The sequence below is a fragment of the Camelus bactrianus genome, chromosome 5, assembly GCF_048773025.1.
Source record: "Camelus bactrianus isolate YW-2024 breed Bactrian camel chromosome 5, ASM4877302v1, whole genome shotgun sequence".
NCBI lineage: Eukaryota > Metazoa > Chordata > Mammalia > Artiodactyla > Camelidae > Camelus > Camelus bactrianus.
Window position 1 is genome coordinate 53,808,197 of NC_133543.1, and position 19,555 is coordinate 53,827,751.

The 19,555-nt window shown below is 40.3% G+C and overlaps 1 protein-coding gene across 3 annotated transcripts in view; it reads left to right on the forward strand.

Moving 5' to 3' along the window:
- Nucleotides 1-374: 374 nt before the first annotated feature.
- Nucleotides 375-19,555, forward strand: part of RAPGEF4 (Rap guanine nucleotide exchange factor 4) — a 273,427-nt gene continuing 254,246 nt past the window's right edge. Inside the window, exon 1 of one of the 3 annotated variants that reach the window (XM_074363893.1) lies at nt 375-571. In XM_074363893.1, coding sequence (XP_074219994.1) covers nt 507-571 — 65 coding nt within the window. In that variant the 5' untranslated portion in view covers nt 375-506. The remainder of the gene's footprint in view (nt 572-19,555) is intronic. The other 2 variants (XM_074363889.1, XM_010960700.3) reach the window with 2 other exon arrangements.

Sequence of the window (19,555 nt, forward strand, 5' to 3'; positions counted from 1 at the left end):
TTTCTAAGGAAACAGAGAGGCAGCAGCCATTTTAGTGGTATTTGCTGTATGAAAAATATATAGACACTGACACCCGCCCCCCCGTCCCCCAACCCCCACCCTCACCCCTGCCGCTGCGCTTTCCCTCTCTGCACGCTTCAGAGGCCGGGAGGTGAGGGGTGGGGCCCTGGTCTCCCCCAGACGTAGAAGCCACCTGTCGCATCGCAGGTGGCTGGCCACCCGGGGTCGCCTTCAGCCCCCTCCCCGCAGCGGGCGGGACCGCGGGCCTCCCCACCCCCCAGGCGCCGCAGTGCAGCGCGGTCCCCGCGTCCCGCCCCTCGGGTCCCCTCCCTCGCCGGCCCCCCGCCCGGCAGGCCGCTGGGAGGGCGGGCGCGTAGCCGCCGCGCTGGGCGCGAGGCGGGCGGGGAGGAGCGGGTCCGCGCGGCGGGAGAGGCGGAGACGAGGCGAAGGCTGAAGGAGCGCGGGAGGTCGCCGCAGCCGGGGGACACCGAGCTCCGCTGCCCAACATGGTCGCTGCGCACGCTGCCCATTCTTCCTCCTCCACCGAGTGGATCGCCTGCCTGGATAAAAGGTAGCCGGGGAAGGGCTCCCCGGCGGCGGGGGCTCTGCGCGCTGCTCCTGCCCGGAGACGCCCGCGGGGACGCCCGCCGGGGCCGCGGAAGGAGGGTTCCCTAGCGGGGAGGAGGCGGAGGGTCCGCGCCCTGGACCAGGGAACACAGACCCCGGCCTCTCATGGGGCGCCCGGTACACGAGATTTTCACACGTGGTGGAGAAATTGCGGCGCAGTGTGGGGAGCCCCTCCAGCCCCCCACTCCGTCCCTCCCTCACAGTCTCCTCGCCCTCTGCCCCCGCCCCCCTCAGACTCCCGGCTCTGCATTGGTTCCTTCAAAAACTAAAAATTGGGTGGGGGGTTATTTTCCTCGGCATCTCGGGACAGAGGAATAAATTCCTACCTTCTTCCGGCTGTTCAGACCCTTAGGGGTAAATGTAATTTAAGTTTTAAGAAGGGTGAGAGGAGAGGCAGGTGCAGAGTAACATGCTTTTGTTGTTGTTGTTCCTGAGAGCCAAGTGTGAAGGACCCAGTGGAGCTGTCAAGTGCCTTCTGAAATTCTCAGCTTCTGCCCCCGCAGTCGCTTGTTCAAGGTCTGTGTTAGGAAGGTCACGCGGGAGACTGTTTTCGTCTTAGCCTCTAAGGAAAAGACCCTTACTCTAAAAAATTCAAACCGTAGAGCGTTTTTAAGTCCCAAAGACAGCCCTGTGTAAGGAGGCTGCTGTGTGTCACAGCGGACTGCAGTTGTTTCCAGGCTCTGACAGCATAATTTTCTGTCTGTCCAGATTGTGGGTTTAGCAGTAAACATTACACAGTATGTTAGCAATTATAGTTTATTACCCTGATTAAAAGGTGATGCATCTGAACTTCTAAAAACTGGGTAAGAAATCTTGGAGAGTGAACTGCCTCTGATTTTCGAGTTTGATGCAGCAGGGCAGTGATTCATGTCTTGCAGCTATCTGCATGGCATCTCTGTTTGCATTTGTGTGAAATATTTTGCTCTCTGCCATATTGAAATTTTTACAATTAGCAGATTCATAACCAGATCAAACTTGAAAATCTTAAGTGTGACGTGCTCTGCATACATTACTATTATAGGCCTTTGTTGAAAAAAATTAAGTAATTTGAGAGAAGCTAAATGTGGCTCATTTGAATAACTTAATATATCTGAGAAATAATTTTTACTTTCAGTTACCACACAGTAGCAAGATTTTTTGGCAGGCAGTGCCCTATTTACGTCTAAGAAGATATGTACTAATATTAGAAGAGATGCATGCAATAAATAGAGAATTGAAGTGATGGTTAAATCACATGGAATTATATAGAAGAATTAGGAGCTCATATAAGTGAGGAGCCTGCTAATATTATAAGTAATCTAAATTTAATAGTTTAGGAAAGATGAATTATCAAAAAAGAGAAAATCAAGCTCTTGTACTTAACTTATAAATAGTAGTGCTTCATCATGAGTGAATTTTTTAGATAATAGGCTGCATATTTCTTTTTGCAGAAATGCGTGGAATGTCATTTTTTGAACAGTCAGTAATTCACTGGCAACCCTTAAGTACTTATAGCAAAAATCATAGAGCATTTCTGACTCAAGTGGAATGTATTTGACTCTTTTCATAATGTGTATTTGCCCAAATGATTTTGTTTGGAATGGATTTTTAGAACACAGTGCCACAGTCTAATCTAGTACCACCATTCATAATGGGTAAAAATCTCCTGGGGTGGAGTTGGGGTGGAATCCTGCATAGATCCTGGGCCTAGTGTTCCTGGAGTGCAGGAGAGTAGACAGATCAATAAATTAAGGGTTTTAGGCCCAGAGCCGTCACCAGCTCTGATCTTGGACATGTCACTTTTATTTCTTTGAGCGTCTGAAAAATGAGGATAAAACTATCTGTCTTACCAAGGATTACTGGACCAAATGAGAAAAAAAAAAAAAAAAGCGTGAAAGTACTTTGAGTACTGTGAGGTGCCATGTGAATATTTTATTTTGTGGTGTTAAGAGAACCTTGCATTTTCCACAGTGTTGTTGCTAGAATTCCTTTGAAGAAGAGTTTAAGAGTGGCAAGCTCACTGTAAGAGGGCCTCAAGGTACTTGTTTTGAAGCTGAATTTTTACTTAGGTTGTGTGTTAATTTTTTAGGGGAGGAGGAAGATTAAGGGTGCTGATGGAAGTTGTCTGGGGAAGCCCCCTGAAGTCATGCCTTCTGGGACAACCACCCTTGATATTTCTGAGAAGTGCCATCTTGATGCTCTATTCTACGCACTGTGTTGGGCACTAGAGATGCAGGAAAAAGGAAGATGTGATTTGCTTATTGACTTCTGGGGTGGGCAGATGGGGGTGGGACAGCTGCATAAACAACTAACCACAGTGCAATGATAAGTGCTTTAATGGAGATATATGAAATGCTTTGGGGGAGAGAGTCCTCAGCTCTGACAGGGGTGCTTCCCACTGGTTCCTGCCTGGACCTTGGAGGTTGAGGGGAACTTTATCAGGCAGAGAATTCTGGGAGCACATGCCAGGCAGAGGGAGCAGTGTGAACAAAGACACACAGATGTGGCATAGAAATATGCTGATTTCTTCTCATCCACAGATTCCTCTTGTGACCACATCTAGATTATAGGAACACATGCACTGTTTTTCTAAAACTTTTGATTATGGACATTTTCAAGCACACACATAAACAAAGAGAAAATGGTGCACTGAACCCTGATGTCCTGTTTGGGGAAATGATGCTGGGACCTTTACCATAGCTGGGAAATGTAGCGTAGATATATGCATCATGCAGGTAACAACTGCTGTGGACAGTCAGACAAAGAGCAACTGAGGGGTTGGAAGTAAAAAGGGGAGTTAAAGTAGAAAGTCTGCATGAGTGGAGAAACGTGTAATGAAAGTTGAAACTAATAAAATAGAACGAGGAAAATAATCCCTTAGAAATGTTCACTCAATGTGCCTAGGAAGTTGCTATAGACTTATAATGCTATATAAGCTTACATGTGGGGAGGGGGTTAAAAATATGTAGATATGTGGATTAGGTTGAAGAAAGAAAATCCAGAGATTTTTATGGATCAAGCGTCCAAGTTCTTGGCCTATGGTGGGACCAAGAAGATGAGAGTGTACGAATATTAATCTTAAAATCAGAAAGACATTGAACATTTGGATGGATAAAAATACATTGAAAAAAAGTCTCAGCAGACAATATTGCTAAAGCAAAACAAGCTTAGCACATCTTGATGACCTTACCGTTTTTTTCTGAGCAGGGATGGTAACTAGAAACATATTACATAGTACCCCACTATTTGGGATTTAAGATATGTATCTTAAATGCTTTTTTAAAATGCCTTTTAAAAATCTTAAATGCCTTTTAAAAAATGCCTTTACAATGCCTTTTTAAAAATGTGCTGATCATTTTTTAATATTAGTGAAAATACTGTTCTCATAAGATTTTGAGTTTTGCCACCTCTGGATTTAAGAACCATTATAGGTCAAAATTCTCATGGTTGGGAAGGGAGTGTTATGAAGGGACCACATGTAGTGAATCACTGCCAGTATTCATCACTCTGGAGCAAGAGTTGGCGAATGATAGCCACATCTGGCAGCTGCTTGTGTGTCTCCTAAGCTGAGAATGGTTTTTACATTTTTGAATGGTTGGAAATAAACCATAAGAAGATTAATATTTTGTGACCCATGAAATTTATATGAAAGTCAAATTTCAGTATCCATAAGCAAAGTTTTATTGGAACACAGCCATGCTCATTTGGTTACATATTGCCTGTGGCTGCTTTCATACGACAGTGGCAGGGCTGAGTAGCTGCGACCAGCGGAGTGGCCCACAGAGTTTAAAGTGTTTACTAAGTGGATCTTTGAAGAAAAGTTTGCCATCCCCCGTTTACTGGTGAAAGAATCTAAGCAATTGACTAAGAAACCACTGGAGATGAAAGAAAGAGGGGAAGAAGGAGATGAAAGAAGGCTTTGGGAAGGAGTTCACAGTATTTGGTTTCTTGTTCTTTGGTAGAAGTATAAGGTGGAGGGAGGTCTTTGGTTGATCGGCTTATTTGAGGACCACTGGCGATCATAGAAATAGAAAATGAAGTTAACATGGTATGGATGTGTTTCAAAACAGCCAAGGAATTTAAAAATTTAATAATGATTCATTTAAAAACTGCCTCTTACACAGTGTCTTTGCATCTGACTTGATCCCCAAATAGATGGTGAGTTAGCTATTTCGATGGGGCTGAATGAGAGTGAAAGAAACCAAGGAACAAATTTGTTAAAAGCCAGAATGCTTCATAGCAGACATGATGAGAGAGGATGACTCAGATTACAAAGAAGCATCAGACACGGTCCCAGCCTTGAGGAATGTAGAAGATCAAAGAAGCATGCAGAGCAGAAGGCTGTCACTGGAGAAGCATGGTGCCTACCCAGGCAGGTCCCAAGGGATGACCTTGCCCAGGGCTCAGGGCTGGTCTTGCAGTCTTGGAATCCTGATTTGTCAGCACATCAAGAATTAATACATTTTTCAAGGACAGATACATAGGCACCAAACTCTCAGAGACTGTAAAACCCAGAAAGACAGTTCATTAATTTGAAAACAACATCAGAGAAGTGGATACTGACTTTGGCTAATGTATTCCTTCTCTAGGCAAGCTGTATGGAAACCCAGTTGTTATTAGAAGGCCATGCTATGCATTTACAAAGAGAAGCAAAGCTGCCAGGAGATCAGGACACTTACAACTTCTGGCCAGCTCATTATCTTCCTAGAGCGACAGAGCCCAGGAATTGAATTATAATCAGAAGACAGTTCTGGGAGTCCTTCAGGACAGTCTGCCTGTCACCTCTCCCAGTTAGAGGAGCATCCTGTGTACTCGCATAGCACCCTCTGTCCAACAATGTAGTAACACGAGTCAGACTTCATCACAGTTGCCTGTTTACTTCTGTTTGTGTGCCCCTTGATGCCAGTCTCTGTACTGTCTTTATTTTTTTATCTCCAGCTTCAGTGCAGTGCCCTGATTGTAGGAAGTACTTCTGGGATCAGGATGAGATAGCCAGAGGCATCCTCTTCCTTTGGATGGAGTAGCCTCTGCAACCTTGCAGGCAAGTCCTCGCACTGGCCCCCTTTGCCTTAAGAAGGGCTTGGCCAGGCACCATCAGCATCTGCTTCTGCTGCTCCTTCTTCATCTTCTTGGCTGATGTGAACACTTTTTGGAAAAAAATGACATGGCATAGCTCTATTCTACTCTATTATTTTTTAAAAGTTATTATGGAAAATGTCAAACTATACAAAAAGAAGAAAGAATAGTATAATAATTTTTTTGTCCCACCTCTTCTCCCTCCAACAGTCTCAACTCACAGCTACTCTTGTTTTATTTATACCCTCACTTGTCCCGCACTACCCCAGGATTATTTGGATGCAAGTTTCATGTAATATTATCTGTAAATATTTCAGTATATATCTCTAAAAGCTAAGGACTTTATTAAAAATAGTGTTTTCACACATTTTAAAATTTGACATTAGTTCCCTTAATATAGCTAGTCAGAGTTCAAATTTCTATGTTTATCTCATAACTTTTTCTTTTTTGCAGTTTGCTTGTATTAGGATCCAAATAAGCTGTATTTAGTTAATATGTCCCTAGGTCTTTTTTAATTTCTGGGTTCTCCCTTTAGCTGTCTCTTTTTCTTCCTTGTAATAAATTTGTTGAAGAAACAGGTAACTTTTTGCAGTCTGAATTTTAAGTATATCTACATGGTGTCTTTTAATATGTCCCTTTGTCCCCTGTATTACCTGTAAATTGATATTTGATCTAGAGCTTGATAGGATTTAGATACGATTTTTTGGGCAACAATCCTTCACAGAAGTGTTATATACTTACTTTATGAGTTACATAATGTCAAGTGATCTTTTTGTGATGTTAGCAACATTTTTTTTTAAACTTTAATGGTTGGCCACTGTCTTTTTGTTTCCATTTTTTGAGGGGGAGAGGTAATTAGGTTTATTTATTTTTGTTTATTTATTAATAGAGGTATTGGGGATGGAACCCAGGACCTTGTGCATGCTAAGCACACAGTCTACCACTGAGCTATATACCCTCCCCTCAGTGCTCGCCCACTGTCCTTTTTTTTTTTCTCTTGTATATATATAATTTTATTTAGTGACTTTTTTATTGAAATATTGTCAGTTTACCATGTTGTGTCAGTTTCTGGTGTACAGCATAATGTTTCAGTCATATATATACATACATATGTTCCTTTTCATAGTCTTTTTCATTATAGGTTACTACGAGATATTGAATATAGTTCCCTGTGCTATACAGTATAAAGTTGTTGTTTACCTATTTTCTATATAGTAGTTAGTATCTGCAAATCTTGATCTCCAGGTCCACCCATGTTGCTGCAAATGGCATTATTTTATTATTTTTTATAGCTGAGTAGTATTCCATTGTTTAAATATACCAATTTCTTTATCCAGTCATCTGTTGATGGACATTTAGGTTGTTTCCATGTCTTGGCTGTTGTAAATAGTGCTGCTGTGAATATTGGGGTGCATGTATCTTTTCAAATTAGAGTTCCCTCCAGATATATGCCCAGGAGTGGGATTGTTGGATCATAGGATAAGTCTATTTTTAGTTTTTTGAGATATCTGTGTACTGTTTTCCAGCTTGGGCCTATCTTATCTACAACTTCTTGAGGGACATCTCATTGTAGCTCCAAAATGTAGGAGCCATGACATAACATGTGGAGCAATTAGAGGACAACATACCCTGATATGTGATCAGGGTTAAATTCTGTGGTGCTGATTCTACCTGCCCTTTTAGGATTTAGGAAAGGAAAGATTCAGCCAGAGCTGGACTCCCTCAGACTGGAGGCACATGGGGGATGGTGCGCTCACAGGGCAGTGGGCCTGAGAGGAAGCTTCCCAGTCCATCACACCCTTGGCCCTGCAGCCTGGACTCCTAAACACAGCCTGGGAGTCTGGAGAGTCATTAGAGGACGAGTGTTGCACAGCAAAGCAAATTCTACCTCCTTGTCTTAGTTTGGGGTCCCCCAAATAGACCTCTGGCTCTTCCAATGAGGGTGGGATTGGCAGATCCCTTTTAGTTTGAATTTCCAAGAGTTTATAAGATTTTGTAGCCCTCCCAGAGTAACTGCTTCTTATCCTGTTCCCCCTTCCCACCAGCAACACGGCTAAGTTTACTTAGTTAGGTTTAAATCCATCTTTATGCGCCTGAACAGTGGCAGCAAAGAGTGAATTTTCCCTCCAGGACCTTCAATTCATAGTTGAGGGAAAGAGAGTGAAGAGACCGTCTTGGGAATGCTGAGAGACTGAGGAAAGAGAAAGAGGATGGAACTAACTGGGTGGGGAGGATGACAGAGAAAGTCCCAGCCAAACATAGGAAAGCAAACAATTCTACTGGCTGGAGTGGAGGTACCTGGGTGCCGTGTTTACTCAGCTGCATCCATGTGCATCGCTTGCTTCCCCTGCGTGAACAGAAAAACAAAGTGCTGTTACTGCTCTCTTTCCTTTTCTTGCACTCTCTTTCTTGGAGCACCTGTTCATTTCCTGTGCTCTAATTATGCAGACTACTTAACACTCTCTATCCTTGGCTTATCTTCTGGACCAGATGCATTTTTGTCTCCTTTGGATAGTCCCACATCAAATACCCCATTAATATTTGGGGGCAGATATTGCTTTCCTTCACCTACCTTTGATAGAGAAAACAAAACACTTATTTTCCCAGCCTCCCTGTGACATAGGTGCCTTGTGACACACTTCTGGCCAATAAGACATAGCAAAAGTCTGCTAGAGGATTCTGGGAAAGCTTTGCTTTACTTATGAAAGGTACAGACGTATTTGACACCGCTCTATTCTCTTCCCCTGCCTGGAATTACTGCCTGAGGTCTGGGCCTGTGGGAATCACATTGTAATCCCAGAAGGAAGGACCAGGAGAAACAGACCTCCAGTTCTGACTTTGTTCAGCTGCTGAAGTTAGGTCAGTAGTTGCCTACCTTCAGAGTTTTTTGCTTTGTGAAGAAAAAACACACCCTATTTCTAGAAACTACTCTGTTAGATTTTCTATCATTTGCTGTGAAAACTGTCCCCAACCTAACAAGCTGATTCTCGGCTTGTCTAAAACTGACTTCATCTTCCCTAACTTTCTTCTCCATTAGTTTCTCCTCCTTACTTTCTATTTTATTAATGACATGACCACTCTCGTCCTCAAAACTTCGACGTTACCTGTGTCTTCCCTTTGCTACGTCCCTTTTTACACCTAACCAGTCACCAGTTCTTCTCTTGGCCTTTATTTTCTACTGCTTTATTTTAGGGCCATATCATCTGCATCTAGATCATCTCATTGCTTCCTTGTTCCAATCTGGAAAACATGATATTTTCAAATCTGCTTTATTTTAGGATCAGCCAGACCTGGATTCAAATTCTGTCACCTCCACCCTCTAGCCATGCAATCTCGGTGAAGTTGTTTATTTTTCTGAACCTGTGTTTCCAAACCATCAAATGAGGCTACCAAGACTTACTGTAGTGGCTCTGTTGAGATCTGTGGACTAATGCAAGTGTAGCTGCATGATCTTCCCTAAGTAGAAAGCATAGCGTAGGGGTTAAGAGTTTGGGAGCCAGACTGTTTTGGTTCAAATTCCAGTTTTGATTTTATTAATGGTGTAACTTTGGGCAAGTAATTCAGTTTCAGAGATTGTTCTGTAGATTCCTCAGAATTTTTTATGTAGACAATCTTATTGTCTGTGAATACTGGCAGTTTTACTTATTCTTTCTGATCTTTATGTCTTTTATTATTTATTTATTATTATTATTATTTTTTGCTTTATTGCATGGACATGATTTCCAGGACAAAGTGAAACAGAAGGGGTGAGAATGGACTTCCCTGAACCAGGAGACATTTCTTTTTCCTCTATGTTTTTTATTTCCTCTATTTTTTAAAAGCAATATAATATTGATGTTATTTCTTCTTAAAGTGTTTTATAGATACAGGACTATTCTTTGTGGGAAACTTTTTGATGACAAATTTAGTCTCTTTAATAGATAGAAGACTACTCAGGTTTTCTAGTTCTTTTTGTGTCGGTTTGATAAGTTGTTTCAAGGAGTTTGTCCATTTCATCCAAGACATCAAATTGATTGGCATAGAGTTGTTCCTAGTATTCCCTTTTTATCCTTTCAATGCCCTCAGGTTATATATAGTGATGTTCCCTCTTTTATATCTCATATTAGTAATTTGTGTCTGCCCTCTTTTCTTGGTGTGTCTTGCTTGGAGCGTCTCAATTTTCTTAATCTTTTAAAAGAACCAGTTTCTAGTTGATTTTCTCTACTGTTTGAGAAATTCATTGATTTCTGCTCCCCCCACCCCCCTTTATTGTACTTACCTTCAGCTTAACTTACTCTCTTTTTCTGGCTTCTTAAAATGGAAACTTAGATAATTAATTTTAAACATTTCTTCTTTTATAATAGAGCATTAAAGTTATAATTTCTCATGGTCAGCACAAAGAAGGAAGCACAGTTATTTCATTGTTCAGTGTTTACAAATGAAAACTATTTCTGCCAGAGAAGAATAATTAATCAAGCTATTAATATGCTAAGTAAGCATAGGAAATACTGGGACCTGTTGACCTCCTCAACTTCATGGATAAGGTACTGTACAGTGTGATAAACAAAATCCTCTACAACACCCTAACTGAGTTCAGCAATGGGCTTCATAGGGCTCTCAGTATATCTTGAGAGCATAATGCCAAAGGGACATTATAGAAGAATATTTCTCCTGGGGGGAAATACAATATACAACTTTTTGATGGTCAAATTCAATCCCAGGATAGATTTTAGACTGTTTTAGAAATGGATGGGTTACTTCTCTTTCAGAAAGTTCTCCATAATTACTGTTTTTCACATCTGAGCTATTGATAATAAAATTGGGTAGCAATGACTTTGAAGTAATATTTTCCAGTAGATACCTGGAGTGCTGTTATTCTGTACTGTTGGTTAGGTGAAGAGTTATATGACTTTGGACTCAGCCAAACTGGAGGAAAATTACATCCTCATTTGATAGCTAAACAAGGATATATGTCTGAATGGTGGTCTAGTCCTTCTCTGTGAAGATGTGGGGGGTAAGGGTGTATTCTTAAGGAGGAAATTTGGTGCCTTTCAAACACACAGACAAATGGTGGTCAAGAGTCCAGGTTATGGTACAGAGCGTGTCCCCTATGATTGTTACCATGGAAACAAAGGAACGTGTGTTAATTGCACTGACGCATTCTTGAAATGAGTAATTTAATTTTCTGAAAACCGTTCTATGGAGTAAGATCGTAAAATGTAAGTATATTAAATAAGATGACTTGCTCAGTAGAATTATTACCTATACATTGGTTAAAAGTTCAAGAACCTTTCTTTTATTTAATTAAATGGGAAAATAATTTTTAAAGACCCTTTAGAAAAGGCTGAATTGTTAGAGATGTTGAAGCAAACTGAAAAGACCTTTGATGGTCAGTGGACATTACTTGGAACTTAATCATTTGATTCTTGATATTGTAGATGACATTTCAATTCTGTTTAAACCTCAGATGAAGGCATTAATGTCTTGCCTGTGTTCAGGCTCTGGCAGCCTTAGTCTTCTAGTCATTGATTGGCTACTTATTGAACATATTCCAGAAAAAGTTGAGTTCTTCAATCTTAGATGTTTTCTTTAAACAAACTTTGGGTATAAGCAAGTTCTGTCTCCAGTGTCCCTTGCCACACCTTTTGTCTCTCCACTTTTTTCAGTCTTTCTCCTTGTCTCATGCTCTTTTCCTCCTTCCTCCACCCAGATGTGCTGCAGGAAAAGGATATAGTCTTAGTCATCTCCTTTCCTACTGTTCATTCTTTCATTCATTCATTCAGATATTTTACTCTATACTTCCCATGTGCCAGACATTCTTGCTGGGGATAGTTTAGTAAGAAAAATTGACATGGTCCCTGATCTCATGAATTTAAATATTAATTGTGAAAACATTAATTAATTCAGTCAGTCCTTCAAAAAACTAGTTATTGAGTACCTACTATGTGCTGGATATTGTTCCAGGTAGTAAGGAATATAGTGGTCAGCAAAATAGGAAAACTTAAGTAGTAGTAAATGCTCTGAAACCAAAAGTAAGAGGATACTGTGTGATGGAGTAAGGAGTCAGAGAAATCTATACTGCAGTGTCAGATAGTGGTAAGACCAGTGAAGGAAAACAAAGTAGAGAAAAGGGAAAGAAACTGAGGGGTGGTGGTATTCAAGGGAAAATGGGAAGGTTTCTGCAGAGGTTCATTTGATCAAAGACCTTGAATGGAGAGATCATCTAGTATGAATTTAAATCGGTGTAATCCATGCTTTCCTAAATAGGTGGGTGGGGTATTTTAGAGAACATGGGTCATGCTAGTGCCTGTGATGAGGACACAGGCTGAATACATCTGATACTGCACTTTTGTTTGGTTACATGGCCTTATTTTTAGAAAGTACCTGTAAGACAATGTAAAATATATACATTGGTCTCTGCCCCCTGTTCCTGACACAGAGCTCCTAAAACTCATAATTTTCTCAGTAATAAGAACACGAGGAACATCTGTTGTCCTAATATTTATCTTTGACCCTGTCCCTGATGTATGGTTCCTGAAACCCTTGTAAATTCCTGAGTGATAAGAGTACTAGGAGCATCTTTTGTCCTAATGAGGCGACTTCCTGGTAGGCTCTTGGATGGCTCCTGGATGGGGTCTGGTCACCAGAAAGACCAAGCCATGATTAGAGGCTTAGAATTTTCAGCTCCCCAACCCCCATCCTCCAGAGAGGAGAGTGGGGCTGCAAATGGAGTTAATAATTGATCATGCCTACGTTGGGAAGCCTCGATAAAATCCCGATAGTAGGAGGTGCAGAGAGCTTCTGGGTTGGTGAACATAACCACACCGGGAGGGTGACACACCCCAGCTCCATGGAGATAGAAGCTCCTATGCTTGGGATCCTTCCAGACGTTGCCCCATGTATCTCCTCATCTGGCTTCTCATCTGTATCCTTTATCATATCCTTAAAAACTGGTAAATCTAAGTGTTTCCCTGAGTTCTGTGACTCCCTCTAGCTAATTAATCGAACCTGAGGAGAGGATTGTTGGAGCCTCTGATCTATAACTTGGTTGGTCAAAAGCACAGGTAATAAACTGAACTTGCAACTGTCAAGTAGGGGTTGTAGGGGCACAGTCTTGCGGGACTGAGCCCTTACCTGTGAATCTGATGCTATCTCCAAGTAGATAGTCTCAGAATTGGGTTAAATTGTAGGACACCCAGCTGGTGTTGGAGACTTGCCTGTTGTGGTGGTGACTACCCCCTCCATTTCATGACCAGAAGTGTCAGAAGTGAAGCGTTCTGTGTGAGCAGTAAAGGAGACTCACAGGAGAGAACCATGGTAGGGAAGAAGGAGAAAAACTGAGTGTTTCATTTACAGTACCTACAGCATATTATTGCTTTTGTTAATGTAATAGACAAAGGTAATTTCAGAAAATGGTGAAAAGGATGAACTTTGAAATTTTGGTTTATCCTTTAAATATTATTACTTAAAGATGTTTAAAATACTGTTCACTTTAGTTCTTCATTATAATAGTTTTTGAGAAAAAAGAAAGCTATCCCCAGAGAACTCATGAGTACCGTATACATTAGAAAAAGTACCATCATTTAAGTGAGTATTTAGAGGTACTGTATGTACGCTGTTGACCATGGGTACTGACAGCTGACTGATAGTGGTATCAACGTTCCCATCCTAATGGCAGACTTCTGGGTTTCATATTTAGCCTGTTTAGTTTTATCAGTGATGAATTCATCTGGTACCTCTGTGGGGTCAGTGTTTCTTAAGACAGGCCTCCCAGACAAATGCAGCAGAGCAAGAAAATGGTCCTAAATACCTATAAACGCTAGCAATTTTTCATCTTGAGGATTTGCTCACTATCTTAAACAACTTTTCTATCATTATTCCAACAACTTTTCTATCATTATTCCATCATCTGCCTCTTGATAATGTTTTTGTATTGGTTTCTTATATTTTCCTCATCAAGTAGTTCCTCATAACACTTACACATTTTTTTCATCAAAAATTGAAGACAACTTGAGAGTTGTTAAGTGTCTGTGCTGATGTTAGGTACCACGCATGCAGCAGAAATATTCCTCGGTGGCGTTTGGAGATCTGATTTGTGGAGTCAGAGCTGTCTAACCAGTAATCAAAATTTACATTTTATTTACGGAAAATAATTTAAATACTTAGACCAGAAGTCCCAGTTTAATTATCCGGGTCATCAGAGCATAAATGGGGAGCCCCCACTGATAAAGAAATGTGCAGTTACAAAGAATACCAGTGGGACCGTATAATAAGGCAGCTTCATCTATAAGGCAGATCTCTGAAGCACACGGCCAAACGTGGAGGCCAGCTGGCTGACTGGGAATCGGATACAACCGTGCTCTTCCATCTTCTGTGTGTTATCAGCTTGTGAACGCACCTTATCTTTTCCTCAGTTGAATTTTACATTATCTCCATGGCTTTGCTTGTACCCTTTCAACACTTCATTGGGTGTTTATCTTAACAACTTTAGAGGTTCACTTTAGAATTCAACATTCAAACAACAGATTATGGATGTTAAAGTAAAGCTCATTTTTAAAACACCCTTTGCATTTAGATAGTTAATATTTTTTGGCCTCTGTCATTAGAAGTCCTAACCCAAAATATCCATGGGACAAACAAGCAATGACACTGTTCCTCAGAGAAGCTCACAGAAATCAAAAGTGGACATTACTTAAGCCTGATATTTTGGGGGTTACCTGAAAGAGAATCATAAAGTAGTAAAATTGAAAAGTTGAAATAACTTTAAAATTTGTGTGTTGCATTCATCTCATTTAGGGAAAGAGTAGAGGTATTCGTGAGAAGGGGAAGTGAGCAGTAATGAAATAAAATAGGGTGAAATGATTTTGAAAATGCTAGAAAATTATCTCTTCTTTCCATTTAGTTTGGCTAACCTTGATTTTCTTTTATTTATTCACCTACTATTGATTTTTTTTACCTGCCTATAAAGACTTTTGCAGTCAAATTCCGCCACAGAAGAGTGTTGCTACAAATAGAATAGCATTTGAATTTATTTCTTTCGAATCAAGACAAGTAACACAGCCATACAATTCATTTTATGTGCTGAATTCTACTTATAAATTATATAGCAGAAACTTCATTGATGGGAGTTTTATCTTGTAGGATTTATAATGAATGAATTGAGATTTAAAAAAATGAAAAATGAATAATAAAGGAAATTACAGGAGAAAAGAAGACAAACCAAAAAAAAAAAAAAAAAAAAAAAGAAAAGAAAAGAAAAGAAAAAAAAGCCCACTGATGTTTATGTGCTCAAGCAGGATCTGAGACAGCAGCACGACTCCTTGGTGGGACATGTGAGCAGTTGCTACCACCGCATCCTTTTCTCTCCCCTGGGTTTGTGAGAGCTTGCAGCTGAGCACTGACAATAGGCACACACACCCTGCTTCTTTCTGAGAGTATTACAAGTTGACACACATTGACACATCTTTCTTCTTCCCAGTGGGAGTGACAGGCACTTATGAAAGGTGATGAACTGATTTGAAGTACATTTTAATTGGGGCCAAATCAAAGCATTTCTAGCTTGTAATTATTCATTTATTTCTTCAAACCCTATAACCAGGAATAAATGGTCATAAAATTTTAGTGTGTTTTCTTACAGTATTTTTTGTATGAGTATTTTTTAACCTGTTTGAGCTCATACTTTAAGATTTCATGCCCCGTAAAATTAACATTATAGGGTGACCATTTTCCTAGGTTATTAAAATTCTTTGTAAATAATGATTTTTTTTTGGCTGAACTCATGTGGATCATATAGCCTAAATTTTCTTATTGTTGGAGAATTATGCTGTTAAAAAATGATTGTTGCTGTTATCAATGATGCCACCACCTTTTGTAGTAAGTCTTCCCTGTGTTTTAGATTATTTTCTTAAGATAGAGATATCCATAGAACTAAAATTAGTTAATGTGTGTGAAGAAGTGTGAGAGTTTCATTACGTATCTTCAAACTACTTTTTGTAAAGATGTTAAGAGAGAGCAGCCATTATTTTACAAATAAGAAAACCGAGGTTTGGAAAAGCTAAATTATTCGTCGAGGGTCACAAGGCTGGTAAGCGCCAGGGACCAAGATGGGGTGAAACCCTATCCCCGTTCCACTATAATGGTGTTTCAAGTATGTTCCTTGTAATACTAGCAGATAGTGCAAGGGAAAAAAAAGGCTTAGGGTAGAAAATGTGGGAAATGTTACTTGTGCCTTTTAACTGAGCCCTAATCCCCAGGGCATACCATTTCCCAAATATTTTGGCCAATTAAGGATTTTTGGTACATGTTTTCTAAATTCTAATAACCTCAAATTACCCAGAGTTCCAAAAACCTGCTGAAATCTCAAAGTTGATTAGACTGCTCTGTTTTAGAACGTAAGATTAATTTCTGGATACACAACAATAAACAGATGGCTGAAAACCAAACAGGATAGTTATTTACAGTGAGTCTTCAGTTACCCAGCATCAAAGAGAAGTTAATTTCATACAAGTTTATCCCAATTAATCCTCTAAACATGACGTAATTTAGTAATTCTGGTAGAAACGGTATTTAATGGTATTTATAAGTGGTGTTTAATATGACTGCTGTTCCAAAGCATGCTGAGTATCATTTCCCCTTTACTTAATGATTGAGGCTCAATTTATTGAACATCAGTTAGCATCCTGTATTATAAAATGGTGATTTTGAAGTATGTGGATTATCTGTTTCTGCACCAAATGCCCCACTGTTCCTTTTTTTTTAAGTTCTGCCTGTTTTTGTTTTACTTGCCTGACTCTTCCCTGCTGCCCAGGAGCTGTCACTGCCTGCTTGCTGCTCTCTAGGTGTCTGTCCGGATGCCTTCCCCTGCACAAACAGAATACCCTGCTTCTGATCCTTTGGAGTTAGAATCCGGGTTAACGTAGTTTGTTGGAACTGTAGGTGTAATACGACTACATACATTTTGCCCCTGAGGATTTCTCTTCTGAGTAAAGTATATGAATTTCAGAGTCTTAGTATTTTTAGGCTCAATTCTGGTTACACAAAACCTTTTAAACTTAGGTGCTATGTGATCTCACTTCTATGATTTTTTCTTAATAACTGAGATTTCCTAATAAATATCCTCTGAATTGAGGATATTTGAGGCATTACTGTAATGAGATTAATTCCTTTATTCCACACATATTTATTGAATCATTAGGAAACACCTTCTAGGTACTTAGGATTCTTCTGTGAACAAAACAGAAGATCACTGCTCTCATAGAGCTTATATGCTCACAGAGGAAATAGGTGAAAAACAGTAAACAAGAAATAAATTATGTGTCATGTTTGGAGGTAATATGTTATAGAGAAAAATAACAACAGCAAAAGCAAGTAGAGCCCAGTAAGAGATCGGGTGAGTTAGCAGGGTGGTGTAGATTGTAGTATTAAATGGCTTGGTCAGAATATGGTTTACTGGGAAAGTGTGATTTTAGCAAAGAGGCAACGGAATTAACCAAGCAAATGTTTGGGGTAAGAATATCCCAGGAGTAGGAACAGCCAGTGCAAAGGCCCCGGTTTGGGTGCATGTATGGACTGGTCAAAGAACAGTAAGGAGGCTGTTGTGGCTAGAGTGAAGTGAGCAAAGGAAAGAGCAAAGGAGGAGGTCAGAGAATGAGGGTAGATCATATAGGGACCTGACAGCTTTACAAAGGGCGTGGCTTTTACTTTGAGTCAAATAGGGAGCCACTGAAGGTTTTCTAGCAGAGGAGTGACACAACCTGGTTTGCATTTTTACAAGATCACTGTGATAGCAATGTTAAGAAGGCACTGTGGGGAAAGGGGCAATGGTGGAAGAAAGCCATCTTATTAGGAAGCTCTTGTAGTAATCCAGGTGAAAGATGATGATGGTTTGGGTCAGAGTGACAGCAGTGGAAATGAGGAGAAGAGGCAGGGTACATTTTGAAGGTGAAACCAATAGGACTAGGTCATGAATTGAATGGGAGAATGTGTGAGAAAGAGGAGTCAAGGATAAGGCTAAGTAGTGGGACCTGGGCGACCGGAAGGATCATGGGACTATCTGTTGTAACAGGGAAAGCTAGAGGTAGGGCAAGTTTGAAGGGAAACAGGAGTGCAATTTGAGACATTTTGAGTTTGAGAAGTCTATTAGACATTCAATTGGAGATGTTGAGTAGGAAATTGGATATATGACTTTGGAGTTTGGAAGCAGGGTCTGAGCTGGAGATATAAATTTGGGAATCATTAATATGTAGAGGGTATTTAAAATCATGAGATTGGAGAATATCAAGGAAGTGAATGTTAAAGAGAAGAGGACCAAAGATAAAGCCCTGCCATCATCCAATGAGAGTTCAGAGGGAGGGGGCATAACCAGCAAAAGGAGCTGTGAGGTAGAAGCAAAACAAGGGAATGTGAAATGTGTCTTGAAAGGCACATGGAGATGTTTCCAAATGTTCATGTAGATGACATCAATTTGACAAAACATCAGAAAAAAGAAGGACCACAATCTGGGTTTGCATTTGAAGTTTTATATCGTACAGATCACACGCTAGTAGGTCTACTTTTCCGGCCTGGTTAGCAGTTGGGTGAGTTGCAGACTCTGTGCTGGTTCTAGGAATGTTGTTGTGAGGAAGACAGCAGGACTGAAAACAAAAATTAACTATCTAACACACAGGTGCAAGGCAAATGCATAGCCTGTGGCTTAGACTAGAATGAGATCGTCTGCCTAAAATGTGGGTAAATAGGAAAGTCCAGGTAAGGAAAGATGAAAAATTGAAGTACAGAGGTGCAGAGGACAAGCAGGAGGATAACATGAACGCAATTATGAAAACACAGGGTGCTATTTCACCATAACAGATGGAGAAGGGAGCAGGGAGTCAACATCACCATGATAAATACTGAACAGCAAGGAAGCAAACTATCACAGCTGAGGCACGCGGGCTACTGTGAAACTCAGAAGTGATATTATCAATAAAGCCGGAGTTGGCAAGTGATTAACAAATAAACAACATATGGCTCATTGGTTGTCATGTCCCTGGAAATATCTCCTCTCAGGAGGTAGTGTGCCTCTGGAAATGAGCCTCTGGTTGGTGCACACTTATTTTTGATACATGTGCAGTTGCTGAAATTGTAACTGCCCAGTTACAAATGCTGTGAAAAAGACAAGTATCAAGTTCTAGTTCTGGTCAAATGGACTCAATTCTCCTCATTTCTCACACTGAGGACAACTATAAACCCTGGACATTATATATAAAACAGACAGAAAAAGACTCTGAGTGCTGGAGCGAAGGCAGACCAGGTTGGGACCTCTCTGTCTGAAGAATAACATAGTGGTGAGTTCCTTGAGTTTCCTTTTTGCCTCATCTATCCCAGACTGGGTGCTGGAGGACTGAGTATCCCAGAAATGCCAGTCAACACAGGCAAAAATAATGCCTTAACAAAAGGCTGCTGTCTCCAGGACAAGAAAGGGGCGGCTTAGCAAGATAGAAAACTTTTAGGTCATAACTGCTCTACTTTAAATTAACACCACAGAAAAAACTGTAGGCTATTCCCACTCCTATCAGCAGAGATCAAGTATGGAACCTAAATGTTCACTCTTGCCTGACTGTAATGAAGCAGCCCTTCCCAACTAGATTTTAAAGTAGTTATCATAAAAATACTTCAGTGAGCAATTGAGAGCATACTTGAAAAAATAAAATATCTAAGCAAAGAAATAGGAAGCCTTAGCAAAGAAATACAGGAAATAAAGAAGAACCAAATGGAAATTTTAGAACTGAAAAATATACTAACTGAAAGTAAAAACTCAATGGATGGCTCAACAGCAGAATGGGTAAGACAGAGAAAAGAATTAGTGAACTTGAGGCTAGAACAATGGAAATTACCCAATTTGAACAACAGAGAGAAA